Source organism: Opisthocomus hoazin, chromosome 21, assembly GCF_030867145.1.
Source record: "Opisthocomus hoazin isolate bOpiHoa1 chromosome 21, bOpiHoa1.hap1, whole genome shotgun sequence".
NCBI classification, from domain to species: Eukaryota; Metazoa; Chordata; class Aves; order Opisthocomiformes; family Opisthocomidae; genus Opisthocomus; species Opisthocomus hoazin.
In genome coordinates, this window is record NC_134434.1 from 9106900 (window position 1) to 9130458 (window position 23559).

Sequence of the window (23559 nt, forward strand, 5' to 3'; positions counted from 1 at the left end):
CATATTCAGAATTTAAGGGCTTTCAAGACAGGTTCAATTGTCCTATGGCCGAGCTTTTATAACACCAAGCTATCAAGACTTCAGGGCATTGTTATGACTGGTTGGAAATACCACTTTAGACAAAATCTTAGTCTTCTTTACCACTCTGCATATTTCTGGAATTTGACCAACTGCGCCCTCAACTTCTCTTCCTGTCCATGCATTGACTGAATTTGGAATTCTTTAGAGGCAGACTCCTTAGAAATCTCAAATCAGATGAGAATCTTGGCCTGGTTTTAGCGCTACAATTTCTTCTTGAAGTCTACATACAAGAACAGCTTCCCTCCCATATTAATATATACTTGCTTAAGACAATTAACAAAACATGTGATGCAATCTTGGATATAAAACTGTTCAATGACTTTTTTTTTTTGTTTTTTTTTTTAATTAGCTCAGAGGGACTTTTTCATGAGCCAAAGTCATATTGTAAACCATGCATTTCCAGTCACACAAAATGCAGGCCATCTAAGCAACTCCTTAGTTTCCAGTGGCCTTCTTGGATTGGCAATTATCACAGAATCATAGGATCACAGGTTGGAAAAGACCTCTAAGATTATGAAGTCCAACCATCAACCCAACACCACCGTGCCTACTAAACCATATCCTGAAGTGCCACATCTACACATTTTTTAAACACCTCCAGGGATGGTGACTCTACCACCTCCCTGGGCAGCCTATTCCAATGCCTCTTTCCAGGCTGGTTATGAAAGAAATTCTTTTCTTCTGGTGTGTTGTTCCTTCTCTAGGTTCCCAGATACTTTCTTTTCCATGTAACCTCCTTTACTTGCTAAACTCTGAGGAGATGTTTCCTGATTATGTCAATCACACAACCAATGTTTATATCGAAATTTTGCTACAAATTTTGTTGCAATAGTATAGAAAGAGCATAGAACAGATTGGGTTGGAAAGATCATCTGGTCCAACTTTTCACAGGAAAGGGAGTCTAGATGAGATTATCAAGTACCCTGTCCAATTGTGTCTTGAAAACCTCTAGTGATGAGGACTCTACCACATCCCTGGGGCAGTTGTTCCAGGGACTGATTGTTCTCACTGTAAAAATAATTTATTTTAACACTGAAATGAAACCTCTCCCAGTGCAACTGGTACCCGTGGCCCCTTGTCTTCTCCATGCGGCTTGTGAAAAGAAAGCCTCGATCCTCTTTGCAGCTGCCCTTTATGTACTAGAAAACTGTAATGAGGTCCCCCCAAGCCTTCTCCAGATAGAAAAGATCCAACTCCTTCAGTTTTTCTTCACAGGGACGGTTCTCCAGAACGTTGATCATCTTTGTGGCCCTCTCCAGTCCATCTGTGTCTTTTTTCAACTGGGGACCAAAACTGGGCACAGTACTCCAGGTGTGGTATCCGTTTAACCATGAATTACTGTGAGCTTTTCACATAAGTTGGGCACAAAACTGGTAGGTATGCTGTTTGGAGTTTCTTTCATCACCGCTTGTGAAACAAGATAAATCAAGTCACTCACTTTCTAATAAGAGCATCTTTCTCTCTTAAGCAAGCACAGTGGCTCCATTCTCTTCTGCACAGCTCAGTTTCCAGACTTTTATATCTCATCTGAAGTTCTCTAAGCTGCTGCTTCAACTTTTTAAACTGTTTCACTTGGGCTTCTTTCCCTGAAGCTGGCATTGGATCCATTTCCTTGGTGGTAGCATGAGCTAGTTCTTCATGCCTAGAAGATGTAGAAAAACAGAATAAAGTGAGGTGTCTAGCAATACAAGCACATTATTTTTTATTGCTGTTGATTTACTTTCTTATTAATTTAGTTCAAGCAAATTCAAAGAATCATTGTCGGAAGCAGTGGAAGCTGCAATCAATATCTGCTTGACAGTGGAACAGGTTGTAAGGAGGTCTTTTGCGGTTGTTTTTTCAAGAATGCCACTACTCCACTACTTGGTTGGACTTAGGACAAGGACTGAGTCCTCCTTATACCACTGCAGAGAGTTTAACTCCAATTTATCACAGAACTTTAAGTTTGTGATTAGCACAAAGAACAGTTTCACTTAATTATGGGCTCAGGGTGATTCTATAAATTACGTGGTTGGGTTTTTTTAAGGTGACTCATAGAGAAGATATTTCAACAGGTGAACTATTTCATTCAGCATACTCTTTTACCATACTGAAAACATTCTTCCTAGTAAGAATAATTGAAACACAGCTATGATCAGGTGGCCCAAATAAGAGACTGTAGGAATTCATGGAGCAAAAATTAATTTCCTGAGCATGCGCTCACACAAAAATAGGGATCAGGTTTAAAATGAGAAAAAGGTGAGTTATTAGAAGAAAAGGCCACAGATTAGTGCCTATAGAAAACTTGAATCTAACAGTAAACAAAAAATGAGACATGCAAGTAATAGTTGTGTAATGTTCTTATCCTCAGAAATTGACCTGCATATAAATTTTAAATCATATACAAAATTTTGGATACAAATGATTAAAGCAAGACAGAAGGAACAAAAATTGAACTATGAGCAAATCTTATTTCTTAAGTTTTAACTAGTGAAGAGTAAAACATAAAAGATAAACCCCCCAATAATACTCTGGTTACTCTCTCTGTATATATCACACTGTCACTATATTCACAATCTGTCTGTAGCTGCTTGAGAAAGTATAAGTTGTGACTGAACACAACTAGACTTACTGGATTCAGATCAAGTGTATGAAATACAAGACACTAAAACTAGCCACACACTCTAGAAGTGGGAAGAACTAAGCTTTTTAATTATATTTACTGCTTGGGAGAGGTACTCCTTTTTGCAGTAAAGGCAGAAGGTACCATTGAACCATTAAAACTTCTAAGATAAAATGTTATTTTTAAAGTGAGACAGTTTACATCCAGGAAGAATGTAGCAGAATTAACCTGAATCCATGCGACTTGGCAAATACGTCATACTAAGGGCTACTTCTTTCTGTTGTAACAATATACATTACTAGATCAATTAATTCATGTACACAATTCCAAGTGGTTGCTAAAATAAGAGTATATGAAGAAGAATAAGCTGGAAGTGTTGTGGAGTTGTAGAGTTCGTGAAAAGCAGTTTATTTTGATCATAATAAAAATTGTAAGATAACAAGCATCTTTCACAGCAACAAAATCATTGAACTGGTTTTCTTTCTCCAGTTTTAAATCAAACATTTCTGCTGTTTGCAGTGATTCTAGTGTTTGCATTCCAGTGTCTCTGAGGGCCTCCAGTTCTCTGGTGAGCAGCTTCACCATAGAAAGGCGGAGAATAAGACTTAGGAATTCTAATGGGAGCCTGATATAACCTGATTTTTTTAAGAGGTCCAGAGCCCTTATACAGTTGAAGCATTAGCATCAGCTACAGAAACAAAACAGTATAGAATGTTGTAGGGTGTTTTTTTGGGAGTATGCTTCTGTTGTTTGTTCGTGGTTTTTTTTTTAATTTGTAAGTAACATTTGCATGGTATAAGGATTAGATCAACAAAGAACTTTTAAACACCTTCCCCATAAGCTATAACCTCTGCTGTTATCTAGATTTCTACTTCCATATTACTGCAAAATACCCATTTTGTATCCTCTTCCTAAACCTATTACCTACATTAACATTAATCCTGCATAGTACCCCCACCTATCTCTGCCTAAAGTTCCTTTTACAGTTTTTTATTCAGTGACTCCTTGGCTTCCCCTGCAGCTGGCCTCACTAATACATGGGTGAAATAACTGTGGATGACCTCTCCTTCCCTTGCTTAATGCTTCCACCACCAATTTAGGTGTAAATAATAGATAGATATAAAAAAATATATATAAAATACATAACTCAGTATAGACAATATGTTTCATAAAAAAGATATAATGGCACACGAGGCCTACTGAGAGCTATTACATTCAGATGCAGCTGCAAGCAGTATTAGAAACTGAAACAGTATTATAGATATCTAATCAAGCACGTAAGTCTGAAAATGGCAAAGATTAAAGGTTTCTTCTGAAGTACTGTCAGAGTTACACTGCAAATCACAGAGTGAGAAATATATGCAAATTTACATTTAGTAAGTATACATGCAGTTGCAGCTCCTTTGTTCATACTGAGTAAACAGCAGTTGGTCATGCAATCTTTATAGTCAAGACTGCAGTAAGACAAAGTGTTTTTAGGTCCGGTACTACAGCAGTGTCCTTTAAAAAAGGCCCAGGACAAGGTGTGTTGAGTTTGCTGTGTAGGGCTCTAGGCCGGAGAGAACAAATCCTGCAAAACACCCATTTTGAGACGCAGGCATTGCACTTTGGAAACTTCCGCATCTTGATAAGGGACTGTGGCAGGCGACTGGAACCCTGCGGAGGCAGGGTGCCAGCTTGCAAAGCCCACCTCTCTCCCTCTGAGATGTCATGTAGGCAAGGAATTTAAGCGCTTGCACAAGGCAGCGATCATCCTTGCTCCCCACCTCATTTCAAGAACTTTTGGGAAGCACAACAGTATCCCTCCCCTGAGGAGGGACAACCGCTACCCGAAGCTGGAGTAACTGGACCTTGAAAAGGATGGTTAATTACAATGTTCTATGTATGCTGCAAACTTGGCAGAAGAACTGAGAATTCATGTATCCTTAGTTGAACTACCCTCATTATAATACTAAAAATCACACCCCCTGAGCTAGAGACCCCGGCCCAGGCAAAGGCCCTTCCTCACTGAACATAACTAGTGAATTCCAGAAGCATTATATCTTTAAACCGAAGTGAGAAGGGAACAAACCAGTCCGAGTTAGGAGGGTATGGCTAGTAAGCAGTACTAACATTTTTAACTGTACAACATGCAATGTGATTGTAAGTGGGTGTGCTTGATTGATGGGAAATCACCAAGCACCCAGGCTTGCGAAACCTTGCGATGAATGACCCCGACCACCAGCAGAGACCATCGCTGAATCCAAGGGTGGTGATATCTTTTATCTTTCATTTTGTTTTCCTCTCTTTCTCTATCTCTGACTTTCTAGGCACATAAGGGTAATGTTGCTGTAAGTTTGTCAATCTGTTGTATTTTGGGGTTTTGTAAAATCAGACATTATGCGGTTCTAAGCTTTGCCAAGTCAATATCCGTTCTAACATCACTGTGCTAAAGGTAATGTTCCAAAGTTGTGAAGTTACCCTCTTTTGTAATTCCACTGAACTCCAAGTAAAGCTTCATTTGTAGCTGAGCCTCTTGGGTCATTGTCGTGACTCCTAGGAACCACACAGAGAATTAAAAAGCTCACCTCCACCTTACTCGCTGAGTAGGACTGGACAGCATAGCAAGATTTTGGTAGCAGGGAGCCTACAGGGGTGGCTTCTGTGAGAAGCTGCTGGAAGCTTCCCTCCATGTCCAATAGAGCCAGGGCCAGCCAGCTCCCAGACAGACCGGCTGCTGGCCAAGGCCGAGCCCATCAGCAATGGTGGCAGCACCTCTGGGATAATGTATTTAGGAAGGAAAAAAAAAATTCCTGCATATCGGCAATGGCAGCCGACCAGAGGAGTGAGACCAAGCGAGATAAACAATTCAAACAATTCCACAGATACCAAGCTCAGTGAAGAAGGAGGGGGAGGACGTGCTCCAGGTGCCAGAGCAGACATTCCTCTGCAGCACGTGGAGGAAGACCATGGTGAGGCAGGCTGTTCCTCTGCAGCCCATGGAGGTCCACAGCGGAGCAGATATCCACTTGCAGACTGTGGAGGACCACATGTCGGAGCAGGGGGATGCCCAAAGCAGGCTGTGACCCTGTGGAGAACCCACTCTGGAGCAGGCTCCTGGCAGGACCTGTGGGCCTGTGAAGGGAGGACCCCACACAGGAGCAGGTTTGCTGGCAGGACTTGTGACCCTGTGGGGGACCCATACTGGAGCAGTCTGTTCCTGAGGGCCTGCGCCCCATGGAAAGGACACACTCTGGAGCAGTTCGTGAAAAACTGCAGCCCGTGGGAAGGACCCACATTGGAGCAGTTAATGCAGAACTGTGTCCTGTGGGAGGGACCTCACGCTGGAGCAGGGCAGGAAGCAGCAGCAGAGACAATGTGCGAAGAACTGACTGCAACCCCCATTTCCCGTCCCCCTGTGCCGCTCAGGGGGAGGAGGTAGAGAAAACTGGGAGTAAAGTTAAGTCCAGGGAGAAGGGAAGGGTGAGGAGAAGGTGTTATTAAGATTTAGATTTTATTTCTTATTATCCTACTTGGATTTGATTGGTGATAAGTTAAACTAATTTCCCCAAGCTGAGTCTGTTTTGCCCATGATGGTAATTGGTGAGTGATCTCTCCCTGTCCTTATCTTGACCCACGAGCCTTTCATTGTATTTTTTCTCCCCTGTCCAGCTGAGGAGTGGGAGTGATAGAGTGGTTTTGGTGGGCACCTGGTGTCCAGCCAGGCTAAACTACAACACAAGGCAACAAAAACAGAAACTAAATTCCAATAGTGTCAACATGCAAGATGTAGGAATCCATGGATACCACTAACAGCCAGGCAACCTTGTGTTACCCTAATAAGCCTTCGGCAAGGTAAAGTTTGTAGGAAGAAGTAATTTATTTTATTAGACAAATACAAACACAGATAGACAAAGCTGGCAATATTTTAGGCATACAAGCCCTCTTTCCGAAAACTTACCTGCTTTTCCCAATGCTATCAGCTAGTTTAACGTGAGGGTTTTTTTCTCCCTCTACCGATACACCTTGGTTTGTTGACTCATTAAGCTACCATTTAAACCACCACTGAACCAAGTGAACACAGGCACTACAGAACCATCCAAGTAATGTTGGTTGATGATTAGTGAAGACTGCACATGCAGAAAATACAGATTTTGGAAAAGTGAATTCCTCATTACTAGCCTGAGAAGGGTGAGACAGGCCTTTCAAAGACCTATATATAGTTCTTTGTTGTGTAGGAAAAAGCCCAGTCCCTACGAATGAAGTTAAGATGCATACCACAAATCGCCCGGCTTCCTGCTATCCAGGAAAGAATCAATTCAATACATAGGTGGAGGAAAACCAGCAACAACAACAGAGTCCTCTTTTCATGCATTTCATACAGGAATGACTTGAGATTATAATAAACGCATTCATTCTGTGAGTAAAGGTTAACAGCTTAAAAATAAATTACCTTAACTTCACAGGACAGAACTAAGGTACTCATTTCAAACGTCTGCTTTTGAAATTCTCGTTCTCTCTTTTTCAGTTCTGCATCAAATTCAGCCAGCAGTTCCTACAAGCAGAGCAACAGATAGGTAACACTAGTACAATGGTACTGCTGGAAACACCATATTGTCATAGGCTTTTTTAAACACTGTACAAGGGGTTTAATCATTGCATAATCTTTCTCTGCTCTGATGAGAATGAGAATGTGTTGAATGAAGCCTATCATCTGGCCTATGGTAGGTCCCCTAACACGACTTGTATAGCAAAGGGGAATTTGAAGAAACATATCAGCCAAATGGCATTTTTGTCAAAAAAAGATCAGATTCCATAACCACAGGGGAAAAGGAAAAAAAAAAGAAAAAAAGGTTATTTTAAGAAAAGAACACCAATACCTTACAGACATTAAAGTTCAACTCCTTACAGACATCTGAGCATTATTATGGAAACAACTGAACATTCTTCTAACTTCTAAAGGAGCAGAAATGTGCTGTATCTCCCCAGTGCTAAAAGTCATGGGTTTTTTGGTTTGGTTTTTGTTGTTGTTGCTGTTTTTTTGTTTTTTTAAACTGGACACTTTACTTAGCAAACTGAACCAAACAGTCTTGAGCTATACAAAAAGAAACCAAATTAAGTTATTTCAGCCTTTTTTGCCACAACTTAAAGTAAAATTTTAAATCTAAAATAAAAAATATTAACAGAAGTGACATTTATTTTATAAACACACAAATAAAGGGATAGTGATTATTATGTACAATCTAGTACAAGCAGTTAGAACACTCATCTTCTTATACACACAAACATATATATTTGGAATTAATGGTGATAAACATTTAACTGTTTCCCTCTATTTTTGCAGAACAACAATAGAAATAGTATTAAAGAACCAACAGTGGTCACTAACAAACCACAAGAAAAAAAGACTTTAAAAGTACATCACAGAGACTTGTAATCACTACTCTACGCTTTTTGTTTAAGTTAAGCAAAACAATTCACTACTATTACAAGGGAAAATTTTGGCTGCAGTCAAGAGGCTTTCAAAGTGAATACTTGTAGAACTACTAAAAAGCTAAGAAATTATAGCCTTATGGAAAAGTTGTCAGAAAAATACTACCATGTTTTCCACTCTGGAGATGCAGAGACAAGAGGCCTGCTGGAAGATCAGAAGCTATGGGAAAAACTTTTTTTTCCCCCCTGTATAGCTATTGAATTTTAATTTAAAGGAAAATAGTCAAAACAGTCATATTGTTTGTCATACTTGGTAAAAACAAGAAAAATCTGTTGTTAGAGGACTTTATGTTTCAGTCCCAAGTAAGAACAGTACTACAGACTGGTCATTCTGGTGTGAAATTCCTCCAGAGTAACACTGCAAGTTATTCAGAGTCCAGTACGGAAATTACAGACACCAGGGATGACACCACTGAAGAAGTGTGAAACTCATTCTTCACAACACCTATGTTTCATAAGCTTCTGAAAACCAGGAACTATTGATTTTCCAGAAATTGAACAGTTGCAGTGAGCAGCCACTCAGGTACTTAGACTGATAAAATATTTTTAAAAAGTGTTTAGGAGATACTACTTTGAGGAGGTAAATTGATAAATCACAACTGAAACTTGAAAACAAGAAGATGATGTCACAAAGGATTTTGGATAATTGATGCAATATCATGTGTTAGGTTAAGGGGAATTATAAAGAGACCCAATGACAAGCACGTAAGATGGGCTTCTTTAGTTGTAAGTCATAAAGAATGGTAATACCACACTGGAGAAAAAAAAAAAAGTTAAGAGAAATAGTGTATATTAGATGTTGTTCCCTTATGCTTGCAGAGCAGCAGTTAGTCAGCTTTATCATTACAGTTTAACCACACAACACACAAAGATAACTTCTAAATCAAGCCTGTTATCAAATGTGGTTCAAGTGAGAAGTGCTCTTACTCCTTTGGGTAAGTTCATAGGCTGTCTTTGGGGAGCCCACGGGTAAAGCACTTCTGGATGAAGATGGGTTATTTTAGTAGGACTACTGTACTGAGGGCAGTGAGATATGGATTGGCAGATGTTGGGTGCAAGGTGTAATTGCCTAACAATCTCTTTTACCACTTCCATTTATATTATATATTGGTTTGGTTGACAGGACAAAAATTAACCATTCTAGTTTTAATGATTAAACACATTAATATGTAAATAATTAAAAGTCATTTTAATATCAAAAACATTTTTATACAAAAACAAAGAAGGAAGGTTTTGTTGCCCTTTGAAGTCTTAATACATACAGAGGTGGCAGAGTGCCCTCTTTAAGGTATCACAGTTGAAGGTCACATTTCACTGTTACTAAGACTGTCCTTTTACAGTGAAATGATAGCAACGTAAGAGGCAGAACGGGGGAAAAAAAGTACCTTGTAATTAGGAGTATGATAAACAACGTACATTTACCCATCTTGCCTAAGGCTGCCTCTGCTTTCTAGATGCTGACCTTTCCTGCAGTTTCAAGGTTAACAAATTTAGCAGTGTGCTGTCTACATAAAACAATCTTACACAATCTCAAATTACTAAACACATTCTTACAGTTCCTTACAAGGGGCAGCTGCCAGACAAGCAAAGCAACAGCTACTAGACAAGTAGTACATAATTCTTCTAAACTGTCATTACGCATCTCATCAATCATCAATCAAAAATAGGCAAAACCCAAAAGCTTACACAACTACAGCAATATTCAACCAGAACATTCTAATAAAAAAAAAACAAATTGGAAACAAAGATTGCTAGATGGCACCACAGCATCACAACATCGTTTCTCCTTATTCTTATACCTGTTTCTGACAAGCAAGCTCTCCTTCCAGTTCTTGGATTCTTGTCTCCATGCAGTGTTTCAGGTTCACATACTCCTCATTGCTGAAGATCCATGTGACTGTTCCTAGGGCTACAAACAAAAAATAAACAAATTTACATTAAAGAGCATCTTTGGTGACTTAATGGGACATATATAGGATCATAGAATGGTTTGGGTTGGAAAGGACCTTTAAAGGTCATCCAGTCCAACCCCCCTGCAATAAGCAGCGACATCTTCAAGTAGATCAGGTTGCTCAGAGCCCCGTCCAGCCTGACCTTGAATGTTTCCAGGAATGGGGCATCTCCCACCTCTCTGGGCAACCTGTGCCAGGGTTTAACCACCCTCATCATAAAAAAAATCTTCCTGATATCCAGTGTAAATCCACTCTCTTTTAGTTTAAAACTATTTACCCCTCTTCCCATCGCAACAGGCCCTGATAAAAAACCCTGTCCCCACCTTTCTTATAAGCCCCCTTTGAGTACTCAAAGGCTGCAACAAGGTCTCCCCGCAACCTTCTCTTCTCCAGGCTGAACAGCCCCAACTCTCAGCCTTTCCTCACAGCAGAGGGGTTCCAGCCCTCGGATCATTGCTGGGGCCTCCTCTGGCCCCACTCCAACAGCTCCAGGCCTGCCCTGTGCTGAGGGCTTCAGAGCTGGACACAGGACTCCCGGGGGGGTCTCACCAGAGCAGAGCAGAGGGGCAGAATCACCTCCCTCGACATGCTGGCCACGCTGCTGGAGATGCAGCCCGGGGTATGTCTGGCCTTCTGGGCTGCGAGAGCATGTTGCTGGGCCATGTCCAGCTTTTTGTCCACCGGTACCCTCAAGTCCTTCTCGGCAGGGCTGCTCTCAATCCCTTCATCCCCCAGCCTGTATTGATAGTGGGCGTTGCTCTGGCCCAGGTGCAGGACTCTGCACCTGGCCTTGTTGAACCTCCTGAGGTTCACACAGGCCCACTTCTTGAGCTTGTCCAGGTCCCTCTGGATGGCATCCCATCCCTCAGGCATGTCAACCGCACCACTCAGCTTGGTGTCACCTGCAAACTTGCTGAGGGTGCACTCGAACCTGCCTTCTATGTCACTGATGATATTAAACAGTACTGGTCCTGATACGGACCCTTTACATACAAGTGTAAAATTTTTTTAACAGTATGTAACTATAAATACAAGATGCTATAATTTCCTGAGGGAACAGTCACCATATAGTTTTTTCTCCTAAGTCAGTTGAAATCAATTATAACAGTATGTGCCATTTCTTGAAACTATGTCAAGTTATTTGCATATGAAATATCGAGGATCTGCTGAAAAGTAGTGAAGACTTTCACTTAAGTATAAAAGAGCTCCTCCTCCACTCAAAAATTTCTATTACATAAGAAGAAATTGCAAAACAAGGGCTGCCTAGCAGAAATTTGAGCTTCTAGATATATCTAAAAATTGAAGCAGCTCCATATCTTTTCATCTCCTCCCCCCAGTATTTTTATTTGCTATCAACAAAAAAAAGTTTATCTGAGATACAGTGAAAGAATATCAGTAAGTCCGGTGTTTCAAATTCAAAGAGCTGTCACTGGTACCATGACCAGCATGTTCTCTAACGATACACTGAACCTTTTCAAGCTTTGGATTCATCCCTGCAAGACTCAACAGGCTTGGTGCAGCCTGTTCCATGGCCAAACAGACATCGATTGATATCGTGCAGCTCTGCAACCTTCTGATTACTTTCAAATCTATATTACAGTCATTTTACGTAGCTGAATGACCGTTGCATTTGGTTAGAAAAGGTTGATCATATAATGACTACATAGACAGAACAGCAAACTAGAACTGGATAGTCACAACCAGGTAAATGTATATTCACTTTCATATTCTGCTACATTTGGCTTTTAAATTTACACTTCACCCGAATTAATCTGAATCCTATAGCCAACAGTTATGCTCATAAATAAAGTCTAACAGAAGTGTCATCTCAGTAGTACTCAGAAGCAGCCTATACAGGCACTTCTACTCCTCCCTTTTTCATCCCACAACTCTCCAGGGCAAGGCAGATCTTAAGGATAATTGCTGTACTGATCAGTATCCAGCCAGCCTGGCAAAAAGGCAATGCTGGGTGTAAAAGACTCAAACTCCTCCATCCATTCCCAAAGGCTATGCTGCATATAAAATTCCTAAACTGGCTTTAAATGAGTTTGCATGTGCTCCAGAACCACAGTAACATCAATCAGGTAGTGACCTTTGAAGAATTCCAGATCCATGTCCAGATCACTTCTAAAAACTAAAAAAAGTTACTCAAAACTTCTCCAGACATCTCTACATTATAAATGCAGTTTGACCCAGAACACTTTACAGCAGTTATGATTTGAAACAGAGAATAATCCCAGAGATACTGTTATATCTGAAGACAGCAGTTATACTAAACAAGAACGATGTGCAGACAGATCTCAAGAAATACGTGTTTATTCCCCCCGCCAAGGCTTAGAAGTCTATACAGAATAATAAAATTAGGGAGAATGGCCAAACTAAGCAAATGCATTGCTTTAGATATCTTCATCTTTTAATTGGTTGTATTAGTCATAAAACTTGGTCCTGTGACTGGATATGCCCCCTACAGACTTCTTTCCTTTACAGAGGCCTATCAAAGAAAGTGGGACAAAAATGTATTTAGGAGTGCACAAACCCAACCCCTATCACAAGGTTAGGTTGCAATGGCTTAAAATAGTTGAAAGGCTGAACCATCTGTGTTGAATCCACAGCACAATGTAGCAACTAATGTCTAGTAACCTTAGATAAGATTATTGACAAAGGTTGATACCATTTATCACTTGTCTCCTCACGTACACAGGAGACAAGTGCATCCTGACATAACACACAGTAGACATATCACAATACTTTCAGACTCCTCTCATTTCCCAGAGGTGTTTCAGTTCCCAAGGAAAAAGCATTTCCTTCTGACAAACGCTTTTCTGCTCCCTACACTGTTTCCCTTATAATCATACCATCTCCACCCAGTCACATCATCTCCCCAACATATACCCTTGTAAATTATGTAGGGACATGCCATATGCTGAAGAGTATCCTCACTTACACTTAGTAGTATCCTTTCTCTAATAAATTGCCAGAAATCAGACAGGTTACTGCGGAAACCAAGATATAGGAGGCGTAAGGACAGCCCAAGTCCCTTCTGTTAGACTTCCTCTGTTCATGTTCTAGTGTTCCTCTGTCAGAACAGATAAGCATATCTCCATGCTCAAAGAGCTCTTGACTGTATGAATGTTACTGCTTTATCCCAATCCAAATATGTCTTAGAGAAGCTAAATTTCTCTTTTCCTGCATACTATTCTAAGGAAGTCACATCTCACCTGCAAAACCGTTCCAGGTCTCATTTACGTTCTTCAGTGTGTTGTCGATAGTGATAATGAAGTTTGCATCTTTTTCTTCTTTCCTTGACAAGCATTTGCACCTCTTTACCCGGTTGTAGTCCAAGATCACTAATCTCTGCCTGTTTAGCATCTTCAGATGCTTTCAGGCGAGTGACTGTGACAGCATAGTGTCCTAATTCTAACTCTCTCTTCTGAAATTCCTAGGTTATAGACAAATTCATCTTTCAATGTGTTAAATTTTTCATGCATGTCTTGGAGTTGCTTTTTGACATCTTGTAGGATTTTGTTTTGACACGGGAACTGGCAAGCGTGTAGCTCCTTTGCTTCTTTTTCTTTCCACTGAAGGAGATAATTTAGTTCTTTCTCCATTTGTAACAATACTACTATAAATCTGAAACAGGACCTGACAGAAGACAGTTAAGACTGATAACTAATACAAATCAAGTATCTCGTTACTCTCAGTCTACTGCATAGCTGATAATTAATTACCAGTAACTTTTAAATTTAAATTGTAAAGTTTCTGGGACCACCAGGTATTGGCCACTTCTAGAAGCAGAATTTACTTTTATTTACAGTTCTGCATTATCCAGGGATAAGACTTTCTAAATTAGTTATGATACGCCGCTAAATTTTGGGGCGGGAAAACATAAATTTCTCCTTTCTTTATACAGGTTGAAAATAGAGGCATAAAAAGATTTAGTCACTGTAAACTACATGCATATTTCTCTTTTCCTGAAGACATTTATGACAAGTCAAGTCACAGTCCAGCCTTCTCTTATATCAACAGTATTAACTGCTGTGTCCCATTTGTCTTCTCCTCCCACAATTACTCATGGGACTACAAAGCTACTGTTCTGTCCACAGTTAAATACACCTTGAAGTTACTTTTCAGAAAGAGCAACAGGTATGTGGAAATAGCTGTATTTCAGTAACCTATTAACTGTATTTTTAAAACTAAAAAGAAAGTAAACAACATAGAGGTTGTGTTTTTACTGGTAAAACCCTTTAGTTGCTTCACTTTCATCTCTTTCTATTGTTTATTTTCCGTATTTGCCTCATATCTAATTATAAACTCTGTAGAAGAAAAAAACATTTCTAAGCACCATGGTTGCTTTAAAAATAAAGAAAAAATTTAAAAAAAAGAAAAAAAAAATATGGTAATTTGTGCTCAGATCTCTCCAGAGATTTTCCCAAATCTCTGGAGTCAATACAGCTTCTCTCACTGTACAGTATTATTCTGTGTCAGTGGTTACAGACAATCCCATCTGGATAAGCACAGGGATGCAGAGAACAAAGTAGACAAGCATGCCTTTCAAATAGTGGGTCTTTAATCTCTTTAAATAAAAGATTTCCAGATCGGCAAACATGATGCAATATCTCTATGTTAAAGGATGCCACAACTTCAACAATATTTTTCTTCACAAACAAACTAGACAACTCTAATTCTCCAGCACCAAAAGCTGAGTCTTGGATCATTGGACGTGACAAGTATAAAAAAATTCAAGCTTGCTCTTCCAAGGTACACTGAATAACAAGCACTGCTAGAGGACAATGATCTGGTGGTCTTTCAATTTGGCTGGCCTAGATTTCACATTTATCCCTAAGGCAGTTAAAATAAATTATGTTTTCTCTTCATATTCGGCTTCTTGTTGGCAAACTTCAAATTGTGCTACCATGTGGAAAATAGTATAAGCAGTATTTCCTTCATTTGGATAAGCAGAAATAGATTTCTTTTTTTTTAGAAGTCACTCTCATGGATATTCCTGAACAGTACTGCCTCCCTGCCTATAACATGCAACGCTGAGAAAGATTTGTTCTTTCTATATTTCCCTTTCAGCTACTGTTGCTCCAAGTGCATCTGATGGCTTCCATAGTTAAAAAGATTAACTAAATCTGACTTCCTTCCACCCTCCACCGCAATCAAAAATACATTCAAAATAAAAAATGCCTACAAGATCCTTTCTGGACTCCAGGCACTGAAGAAACTATGCTCAGTCTATAACCATTAAGGTATCAAAATACTTTTGTAAGTGCCTTTTAAAAACCTGACACATGCTTCATTAGCTAAAATTAGTCAGACATTATTAGACAAGACCATTGTGTAAGTAATCAAAACCAAGACCACAGCCCCAGCCTGTTGCTTCCTTGAAATCATCAAACCAAAGTCATGATTTTCTTGGAAAGAGGTCATTGAGAAAAATGATACTTCTTTTACAATCTCTCTCTACGATTATCCTAAAATTAAAAGACACCACAGTTTCCTATAGCAATAACCTTCCTCCCTATCTCCGTATATCTCACTTACATTGATGGCACTGGTAAATTGAAAGTGGTATCCTGAGGTGAGTTTGGGTTACATATAACACAGGAATCATTCATTTCACATAAAAATGTGAATGAATAAGCCTTCCTGTCATTTTAAAATATTGCTTTCCATCAGAGCGAGCTGTATTTCTTAGAAATGCAATTAAACAAGGGAGAAGGGAGCATTTTACCTTTGATAGCAACAGTATTTATAATTGCAACTTAGTTTCAATAAGGACCATAATGGAAATAACAGTGTAATTTTAAACATAAATTACACCAATTGCCTGGATGCCTTACAGTCAAAAAAAAAGAAGAATAGTAAACCTATATATGATGACTTTAAAAGATGTCTTAGGAAACAGCACACATATAAGTAAGAGACAACATCTTACAACAAGCACAGCTTACCTGTACAACCTAAATAGCAAAGGTACCTATTACAATCCAACCACTTACTTCTTGCATACCCAGAAAGAGGTGATTGACAGGTACTCCTGTTCCCCCACATAAGGGCCTAATGGGACTCCTATCACTCTCTTTACCAAAGGAAAATGATGGCTTGGCTGTAAATCACACACAATTGAATGTGCTTGGCGTATCTGATTCAGTGGAGATTTCACAACTGTGACTACTAGAATGCTACTTCAACAACAAGAAGTTAGATGCCATGTTTGAGCTAGTCAATTTTCAACCAAATAAGGTGATGACAAAGAATATTTCAGAGTAACACTTGAGAACCTTCAGACTTCTCTAAAAACCCTATTTGTCAAAGAGGTGTAAAGCTCTACAATTTTGTTCGAAGTGTAAAGAAGCTGTACTTGCTTCTCTCTTCCTTGCTATCCTTATAGCATACCCTTATTTTACCAAGAATAAGACATGCATAACAGACCAGTAGAGCTAATAAACTGGGATTACTTCCCTTCATTTCAAAACTACAGAAAAGAGGATGAGAAAGAAAATGCCACACAGCCAGTATCAGTTCAGTATGTCTAGCTACAACAGTTTTCCTTAATGAAACAGTAACAGATAGAACCAAGATCACCCGAGTATCAGCACAGCTGTTCCACTATGTGCTGCAAGTCGTGAGGAGACAAGCAATCAGCACAGGCCATAGCTACAGTTAATACTTGTGCTGTAGCATTGTCAAAAAAAAGAAAGAAAAAGAAATCATGTCCACACAGTTCCAAGGAAAAAATGATGATTTAAAAAAAAAGATGGTGATACAAGTTTGCATCACTTGCGTGCTCTTTCTTTACTGCTAGTAGCTGGTTTGTTATTTACCTTACAACTAAGGTTAGACATATAAAACTGCAAACATACGTCATGCATTATATGATCTGATCAGAACAGATAAAATGTAGCATAAGCTAGGCGATGGGAAAAGGACCAATAACACATAAGAGAAACCTGGAATGTCAGTTACTGAGCAGGGACACATCTCTGGCAAAATATGGGGTGGACTATGCTGTGGGGTACAAGATAACCTGATGTCAGGCTTACCATTATGCAGGACAGATGAAAGAACAGGAGGCATAAGGGACTGCATAAGTAAAAGACAAAGTATGGTGGGAAGAAACAATTGTCCCTGGGACTAAGAAATGGGTACATATTCCAGAGAGTGTCCAGGAATGTAAATAGAGGGCAATGCACCATGAGGAACACTGATACCAAGGCCCTAGAGCAAATATCCTCAGGGATGACAGAAAGGGACAGCCACATGGATGGAGGAAAGGAATGCTACTGGCAAGCCAGGGATTGAGTACCCTAGGACTAGAAGTTTACACACTGTTAAGTGCAGAGAGGGAGAGAAAGACATAATCGAGTGGGAGCAAAAGAAAACACTGCCAGGGGAACAGCCCACAGGCAGGCAGCAGATCCCAGGAGGAGGGGTGAGACGTCCCATGGAGGGCCCAGAGGGTCAGATGCTCTGAGGTGGAAGAGCAGATGGCAGGCAGAGTGCCGAGGTCAAGTCCCTTTGAGGAAGGCAGTAGAGAGGGGCACACGGTAGCACAAGATAATGCTTGGGACTCAGAAGCAGCACACAGAGAGCAAGCAGTAGCAGGAAGGGTGCAGAAAGACAGTGGGTCCTCAGAGAGAGAAAAGGGCTCTGAAGGACAAGCTGCGGCACAACGGGGCGCCGTGCGGCCTCTGCGCCTTCCGATGACGCCCACGCAGCCGCCCTGTGGCGGCTCGGCTCCGCCCGGCACCAACCTGCACGTCCCTCCGCCGACGGCTGCAGGCCGCGTCCCACGGGAGCCGCGGCGGCCAGCGCCTGGCCGAGAGGCGGGCCCGTCTCCATGGGAACCGTGCCCCGCCCCGCCCCGCCCGCCCCGCCCCGTTTGTTCACCCGTCCCAGGCCCGGTCATTTGCTTGTTAAAAAAATGTGTCTGTTCACCAAATCAGACTACACTGTCTACGTGAGATTGAGGAAGACACAACACGTCAGCTGGACGTGAAGCATGATTTCCCCTTAGTCACTCTAGATTACTTGCTTGTCTGGAAGTCATGAAGCAAACTTCCTGTAACGCTCTCTCTTTTTTGTGTTTCTGGATTGTATAAACGGCTTTGCCAGGCGAGAGACCTTTCAGAAATCTGAACTTGCATGAATGGTATCTGAAGTACGCTAATTTAAAGAAAATAGAATATTATCAGTAGTTCTTACATATCTTTCCTTAGGTCATCAGAAGAGAACTGTATTTCCTAACCCTGTGTCATCTAAAGAAAGCAGGGGTTTATTTCCATCAGCAACTACTATTGAAAATTAGAATCAGAACTAATAATTTGATTTTTAGGTAAATCAAGTTTCATTTAGCTACATGAAGTGTATCTACATATAATTTCAGAATAGTACAATTACTAAAGGGATTTAGTTAATTTGTTTATCTGAATCACCTCTGGTTTAAAACACAACAGTGAAATTTGGCCTCAGATGATTTTCCAGATCTGAGCACACAAAAACTATAGTGCATATCCCAGCATAATCTACACTCTGCAGCGGGCCTCTCAAAGCACTCATCAGAATCAATACATAGTAGGTCAATGTCTAAATCCATATATCCTGCTGACTGGTTGCATACTTGTTTTCCTTACTTCTTACTTCAGAGTTGCCTAACCTATCAATCGCATTATCTTTTGTTACCCTTCCTCATTGCCCGCCCCCTCCCCTCAAATTAGCTGTCATCTTCTCCAAGGTACCTTCAGACAGTCCCTAGTCATGCAGTTAAATGCATGTTAGTTCCCCATATGAGTAACTGAAGGCTTCTAGTGACTCAACAGTGCCTGAAATTGGTAAATTTTAATCTGAGCAGTGAGTCAAAAAGATTACAGTCTACACAACATCGATTTTAGGATCAGTGTAGAAACACATATATACCTAAAACAAATGCAGAAAATGTCCTGGTTTTATAGATGGAAAGAAAAGGAAATATTTTTCCCTTTGAGCAAAAAAAGGACACAAATTTGGAAGAGAAACAGATTTTCTGTTCTTATCAAACACTAGTGAGTTCAGTCAGATTTAGGCTAAAGGTAGGTTTCAGCCACCTTTAGAACCACCTGCAGAGTCACAGCTTCTGAATACATGTCTGTGGACCCACCAGTGCACTGTGAAATAGCAACACTTACAAGTAGCTACACAAAGAAAGAAAACAGACACACCCTCTGAAAATGCTGCATTTTAGGGAAGTAAAGCAGGGTATACCCTGGCTAAAAATACACCACTAAGCTCAAAAGCACTTCTAAGTTTCCAGTCTTAAGGCTATGTCCCAGCTCATCATGGCCTAACTCCACAACAAGACAAGACTCAGGATTACACAAACTATTTAGCCTACCACTCTCATTCTTGTTTCTGTGGAAAAATTATTCTAAGACACAGGCCCACGAGAGCCATGGCTCATTCCAAAGATGCTTACCTAGACAATCAGAGGAGCAGATTTATGAGAAACATCATGCAGGGACTCTGAAAGTGAAGATGGACATAGGCTACCTTGATGAAACATAAAAACTAAAATATGATTCAGAAAAGTCTTTCTTTCAAGTGCAGCTTTCCTTCAAATGAATAAACTTATTTCCACAGAGCCCCAAGGAGTGTATTTGGTATATATTATACAAACAATACATACAAAAAATTCAGAACTAACATTTTAAAGATGATCTTATAAATAAAAGTAGCCGACTTTACAGCTTGCAAAGGACTCCACAGGAATTTTTGATCGCCTCTGAAATTTGAGTGTTGTTATTTAGGAGCTAAATGGCACGTTTAAATTGTTTTTTCATCCAGGCTAGAAGAATTTGATTTCCATGTCTCTTTTCCATGTCTTATCTGTACGACAACTGAGAGTTCATATTTTTGAAGACTATATACATGTTTGTAGGTACAGTTCATGTTCCGCAACTGCATCTTGAGAGTAATATAAAAACCCCTTGTTTTCATACTTGCTTTAGAAACAAACTAAAAATTACTGAAACCTCAACTCAGAACATTACTGGCCTTTCTGCAATAAAGATCTTACAAGGGCTCTTTGTACAACATGAGCTGCTATGTTTACCTTTTGAATCAAAGGCAGAGGTGTATGCACTGCAGAGTGTACAGTTAGCTGTGTATGAAACCATTTGAAATGTTCAATGTTACTATTAACATTCTTAAAAGCACTGCAGTGAAAATCTGTGATTGATACAAGAGACTCCATTCAAGTGCAAATCAGAAAACATAGCCTTAAAAACAAAGTATCTATAAAAGCTTAATAAGAATACATGTTTACAGGCACTTTTAAGGTAGTATTTGGGACTCACCTACAAACTGCAGGCAGCAAAGAGTACCACTGGAATTTGGAACAGGAAGCAGCAACCACCCAAAACTGTTATGATACACAGAAGCATTTCTACAGTTCAGGAGGTGCTAAAGAAGACATTTGCTGTCAGAAGCCCTAAGTTCCAGAGCAATGAAGCTTTGTCCTAATGTCAGCTACCCTCTTCCTATTTATACCCTGTGACAACAATATTCCAGTCCCTTCTGCATTTTTGGAAGCCTGATCAGGCAAAAATTTCCAGCATTCTCTGACTGTCTTTACTGATGCAAATGGAAAACACTGGATTCACTGCATCGCTGTTTGTAACGGAAACAATCTAGGAATCTCATGAAGCTCATAGGAAGAAAATGTAAAGTTCTGCACCTGGAGAGGAATAACCCCACGCACCTGTACAACCTGGGGACCAACCAGCTGGAAAGCTGAGAGTCCTGTCCAACAACAAACTGTGCCAGCAAGCCAGCAATGTGCCCGTCTATTCAGAATATCATTAGCCTTCCTTGCCGCAAAGGCACAAAACAAAAAATAACAAAAGTCAAACGAAATATGTATATAAAGAACACACCAGAATCCTTATTTATGTGGACACTAGTAAGGAATTATGGAGTGAAGGACTTTTTAGTGGAGGGTTGGTGGAATCTAGCAACTATTAAGTATAACCCAATGACATTATACTTTCCTATTAAGAATCCCCTTTAACAAGAAACTAAGCTGAGACTTTCACAGTCTACTCTAGACAAAGAATTTGCCTGTCTAATGGTTCCTCATGAGTTAAGCAACACTTTTGAGAATATCTGTAATAAGTAGCATACGTATAGATGGAACAATACTAAGATGCAGAATTTTTTTAATTTAGTTAGAACTGTAAAGAATTTTTCAAAGCTCTTTCTGAAGTTAGATGCCTTAAGTCACTGCGTTTTGAGTTCTCTTTGCTGCACTTTAATATTCCCTCTACTCATAAGTGTACTGCAGCATATTTAATGCTTAAACACATGCAACACAACTCAACATAACAGATATGGGGTTTGTGCCTTCCTCTCAGTTCAAAGTGTTTATGAGGTTATCCAGATTCTGTGCAGGCTTCTGCAAGCACAGCAACCATGTGTTCTGTTCACTTAAACTACTGCCTTGTTGAACACTGAATGAAATCCAATGATCTGGATGCTGATGTCGGGGGGTGTCATTTACCCTGGCATGTTATCCTCTATGAACACGTTCATTTCAGAAAATGTATTCTTCAAAAATAGTAGGAGCTGTCAACTACAAAAGTGAGACCACAGACCACTGGTCAGTTTTCTCAGCAGCTGGTCTATGCCTATGGATGTCCACTTCTGAAAAACAGACCAATTGCAGTGACACTCCTCTGCCTCTAGAAAAAAACCTCACTGACCTCTGAAATGGTGCGAATGCAAGCGCTCTACAGCTGAATGCTAACCAGAGAGCACGGGTTGCACTCTGTGGACTAGGCTGAAGAGAGGTGGAGGCTTTGGTAGGGGCAATGCTAACAGATGTGAAGGACACACCAGTCGTCCTTTTTGTCCTTTTAACATGTTTGGTTAACACCTCTTTCCTTATCTAGCCTCTTATATCATCTGAGTAGCTAGAAGAGATACTGATGATTTAGGTATTCTGCCAATCTAAATTTCATTGTTACTCCTCTTCATTCCTAGGCACGTCTGTCCCTCCTGAAAGTATCTTCACAAAGTACCTGCCTCTAAGGTTTGAATTAAAAATTCTACTGGTGGCTATGCATTTCTACAATGTAGTGATTCAAGTTAAGTGGAGTAACAAAGCAGAAGATTTTGGAGGATGGAACTGTCCTCCTTAAGAAATTACAGTCAGAGGGTGGGGTCGTGACAAATAAAACTGTCTCCCTCTTGAAAACTGTAGGAGTTTTTCCAGTCCTTTGGGACTTACAGTGGAGACACTTCCTTTTCCTGGACAACCAAGAATACCTGTCAAGACATATAAAAATGTCTTCACCTGCCAGACCCCATCAGTTTTGCTGGGCCTCAGGCATTGCACTGCTTGCTTCAGAAGCTTCACAAGAATCAGTGATTTTTGCTCTTCTACAACTACCTTCATCTAGTTTGTAAGTGAATGGCCTAAATTCAGGTAATGGTAGACAATGAAAAACTGGTTTTACTGATCTTTAAGATTAGCAATGTATGTCTCGCTGGCTGCATGTTATCTACCCAAAACAAACCACCCGGCCTTCCTCATCTTTGCACATTACTGCAATAAATCCCTAAGCAGGTACAGATGGATACCAGAGCAAAATTGAACCAAAAGCCAAAGCAAACATAATACGCAGGGAAAAGAAAAAAACTTCTATGGCATCAAAAGAGTTTCAGATTCTCCCTCTGTATTACCTGATTTCATGGAGTGGCTTCTAAAATATCAGAAGCTACTAATCTGTGCAATACCATAGCTCTCATAAGACAATAATGTATCCTCTTGTCCTGGTTAGAACCCTACCCCTGCCTATCTCCACATTTAAGCTGGAAAAGACCTTTAAGATCATAGAATCCAACCATAAACCTAACGCTGCCAAGCCCACCACTAAGCCATGTCCCTAAGTCACATCTACTGGTCTTTTAAATACCTCCAGGGATGGTGACTCAACCATTTCCCTTCGCAGCCTGCTTCAATGCTTGATAACCCTTTCAGGGAAGAAGTATTTCCTAATATGCAATCTAAACCTCCCCTTGCACAACTTGAGGCCATTTCCTCCTGTCCAATATCACCTGTCACTTGGGACAAGAGACCAAACCCCACCTCACTACAACCTCCTTTCAGGTAGTTGTAGGGAGTGATGAGGTCTCCCCTCAGGCTCGTTTTCTCCAAGCTGAACAACCCCAGTTCCCTCAGATGCTCCTCATAAAATTTGCTCTCTAGACCCTTCACCAGAACACGCTCCAGCACCTCAATGCCTTTCTTGTAGTGAGGGGCCCAAAACCGAACACAGTATTCGAGGTGTGGTCTCACCAGTGCCGAGTACAGGGGGTAGATCACTCCCCTACACACTGGACTGTGTGCAGTAAACACACAAAGGAGTGGAGAACCTACTCCTGAATTTCCTAAGGCCTGAGTAGCCTAAGGAG

At 40.4% G+C, this 23559-nt stretch overlaps 1 protein-coding gene across 1 annotated transcript in view; it reads right to left on the bottom strand.

Moving 5' to 3' along the window:
- Positions 1-9992, bottom strand: part of CCDC57 (coiled-coil domain containing 57) — a 39483-nt gene extending 29491 nt beyond the window's left edge. The window contains exons 1-2 of the mRNA XM_075440593.1: positions 9955-9992; positions 1520-1723 (exon numbers count right to left, since the gene is read on the bottom strand). Coding sequence (XP_075296708.1) covers positions 1520-1689 — 170 coding nt within the window. The 5' untranslated portion in view covers positions 1690-1723; positions 9955-9992. The remainder of the gene's footprint in view (positions 1-1519; positions 1724-9954) is intronic.
- Positions 9993-23559: the final 13567 nt, after the last annotated feature.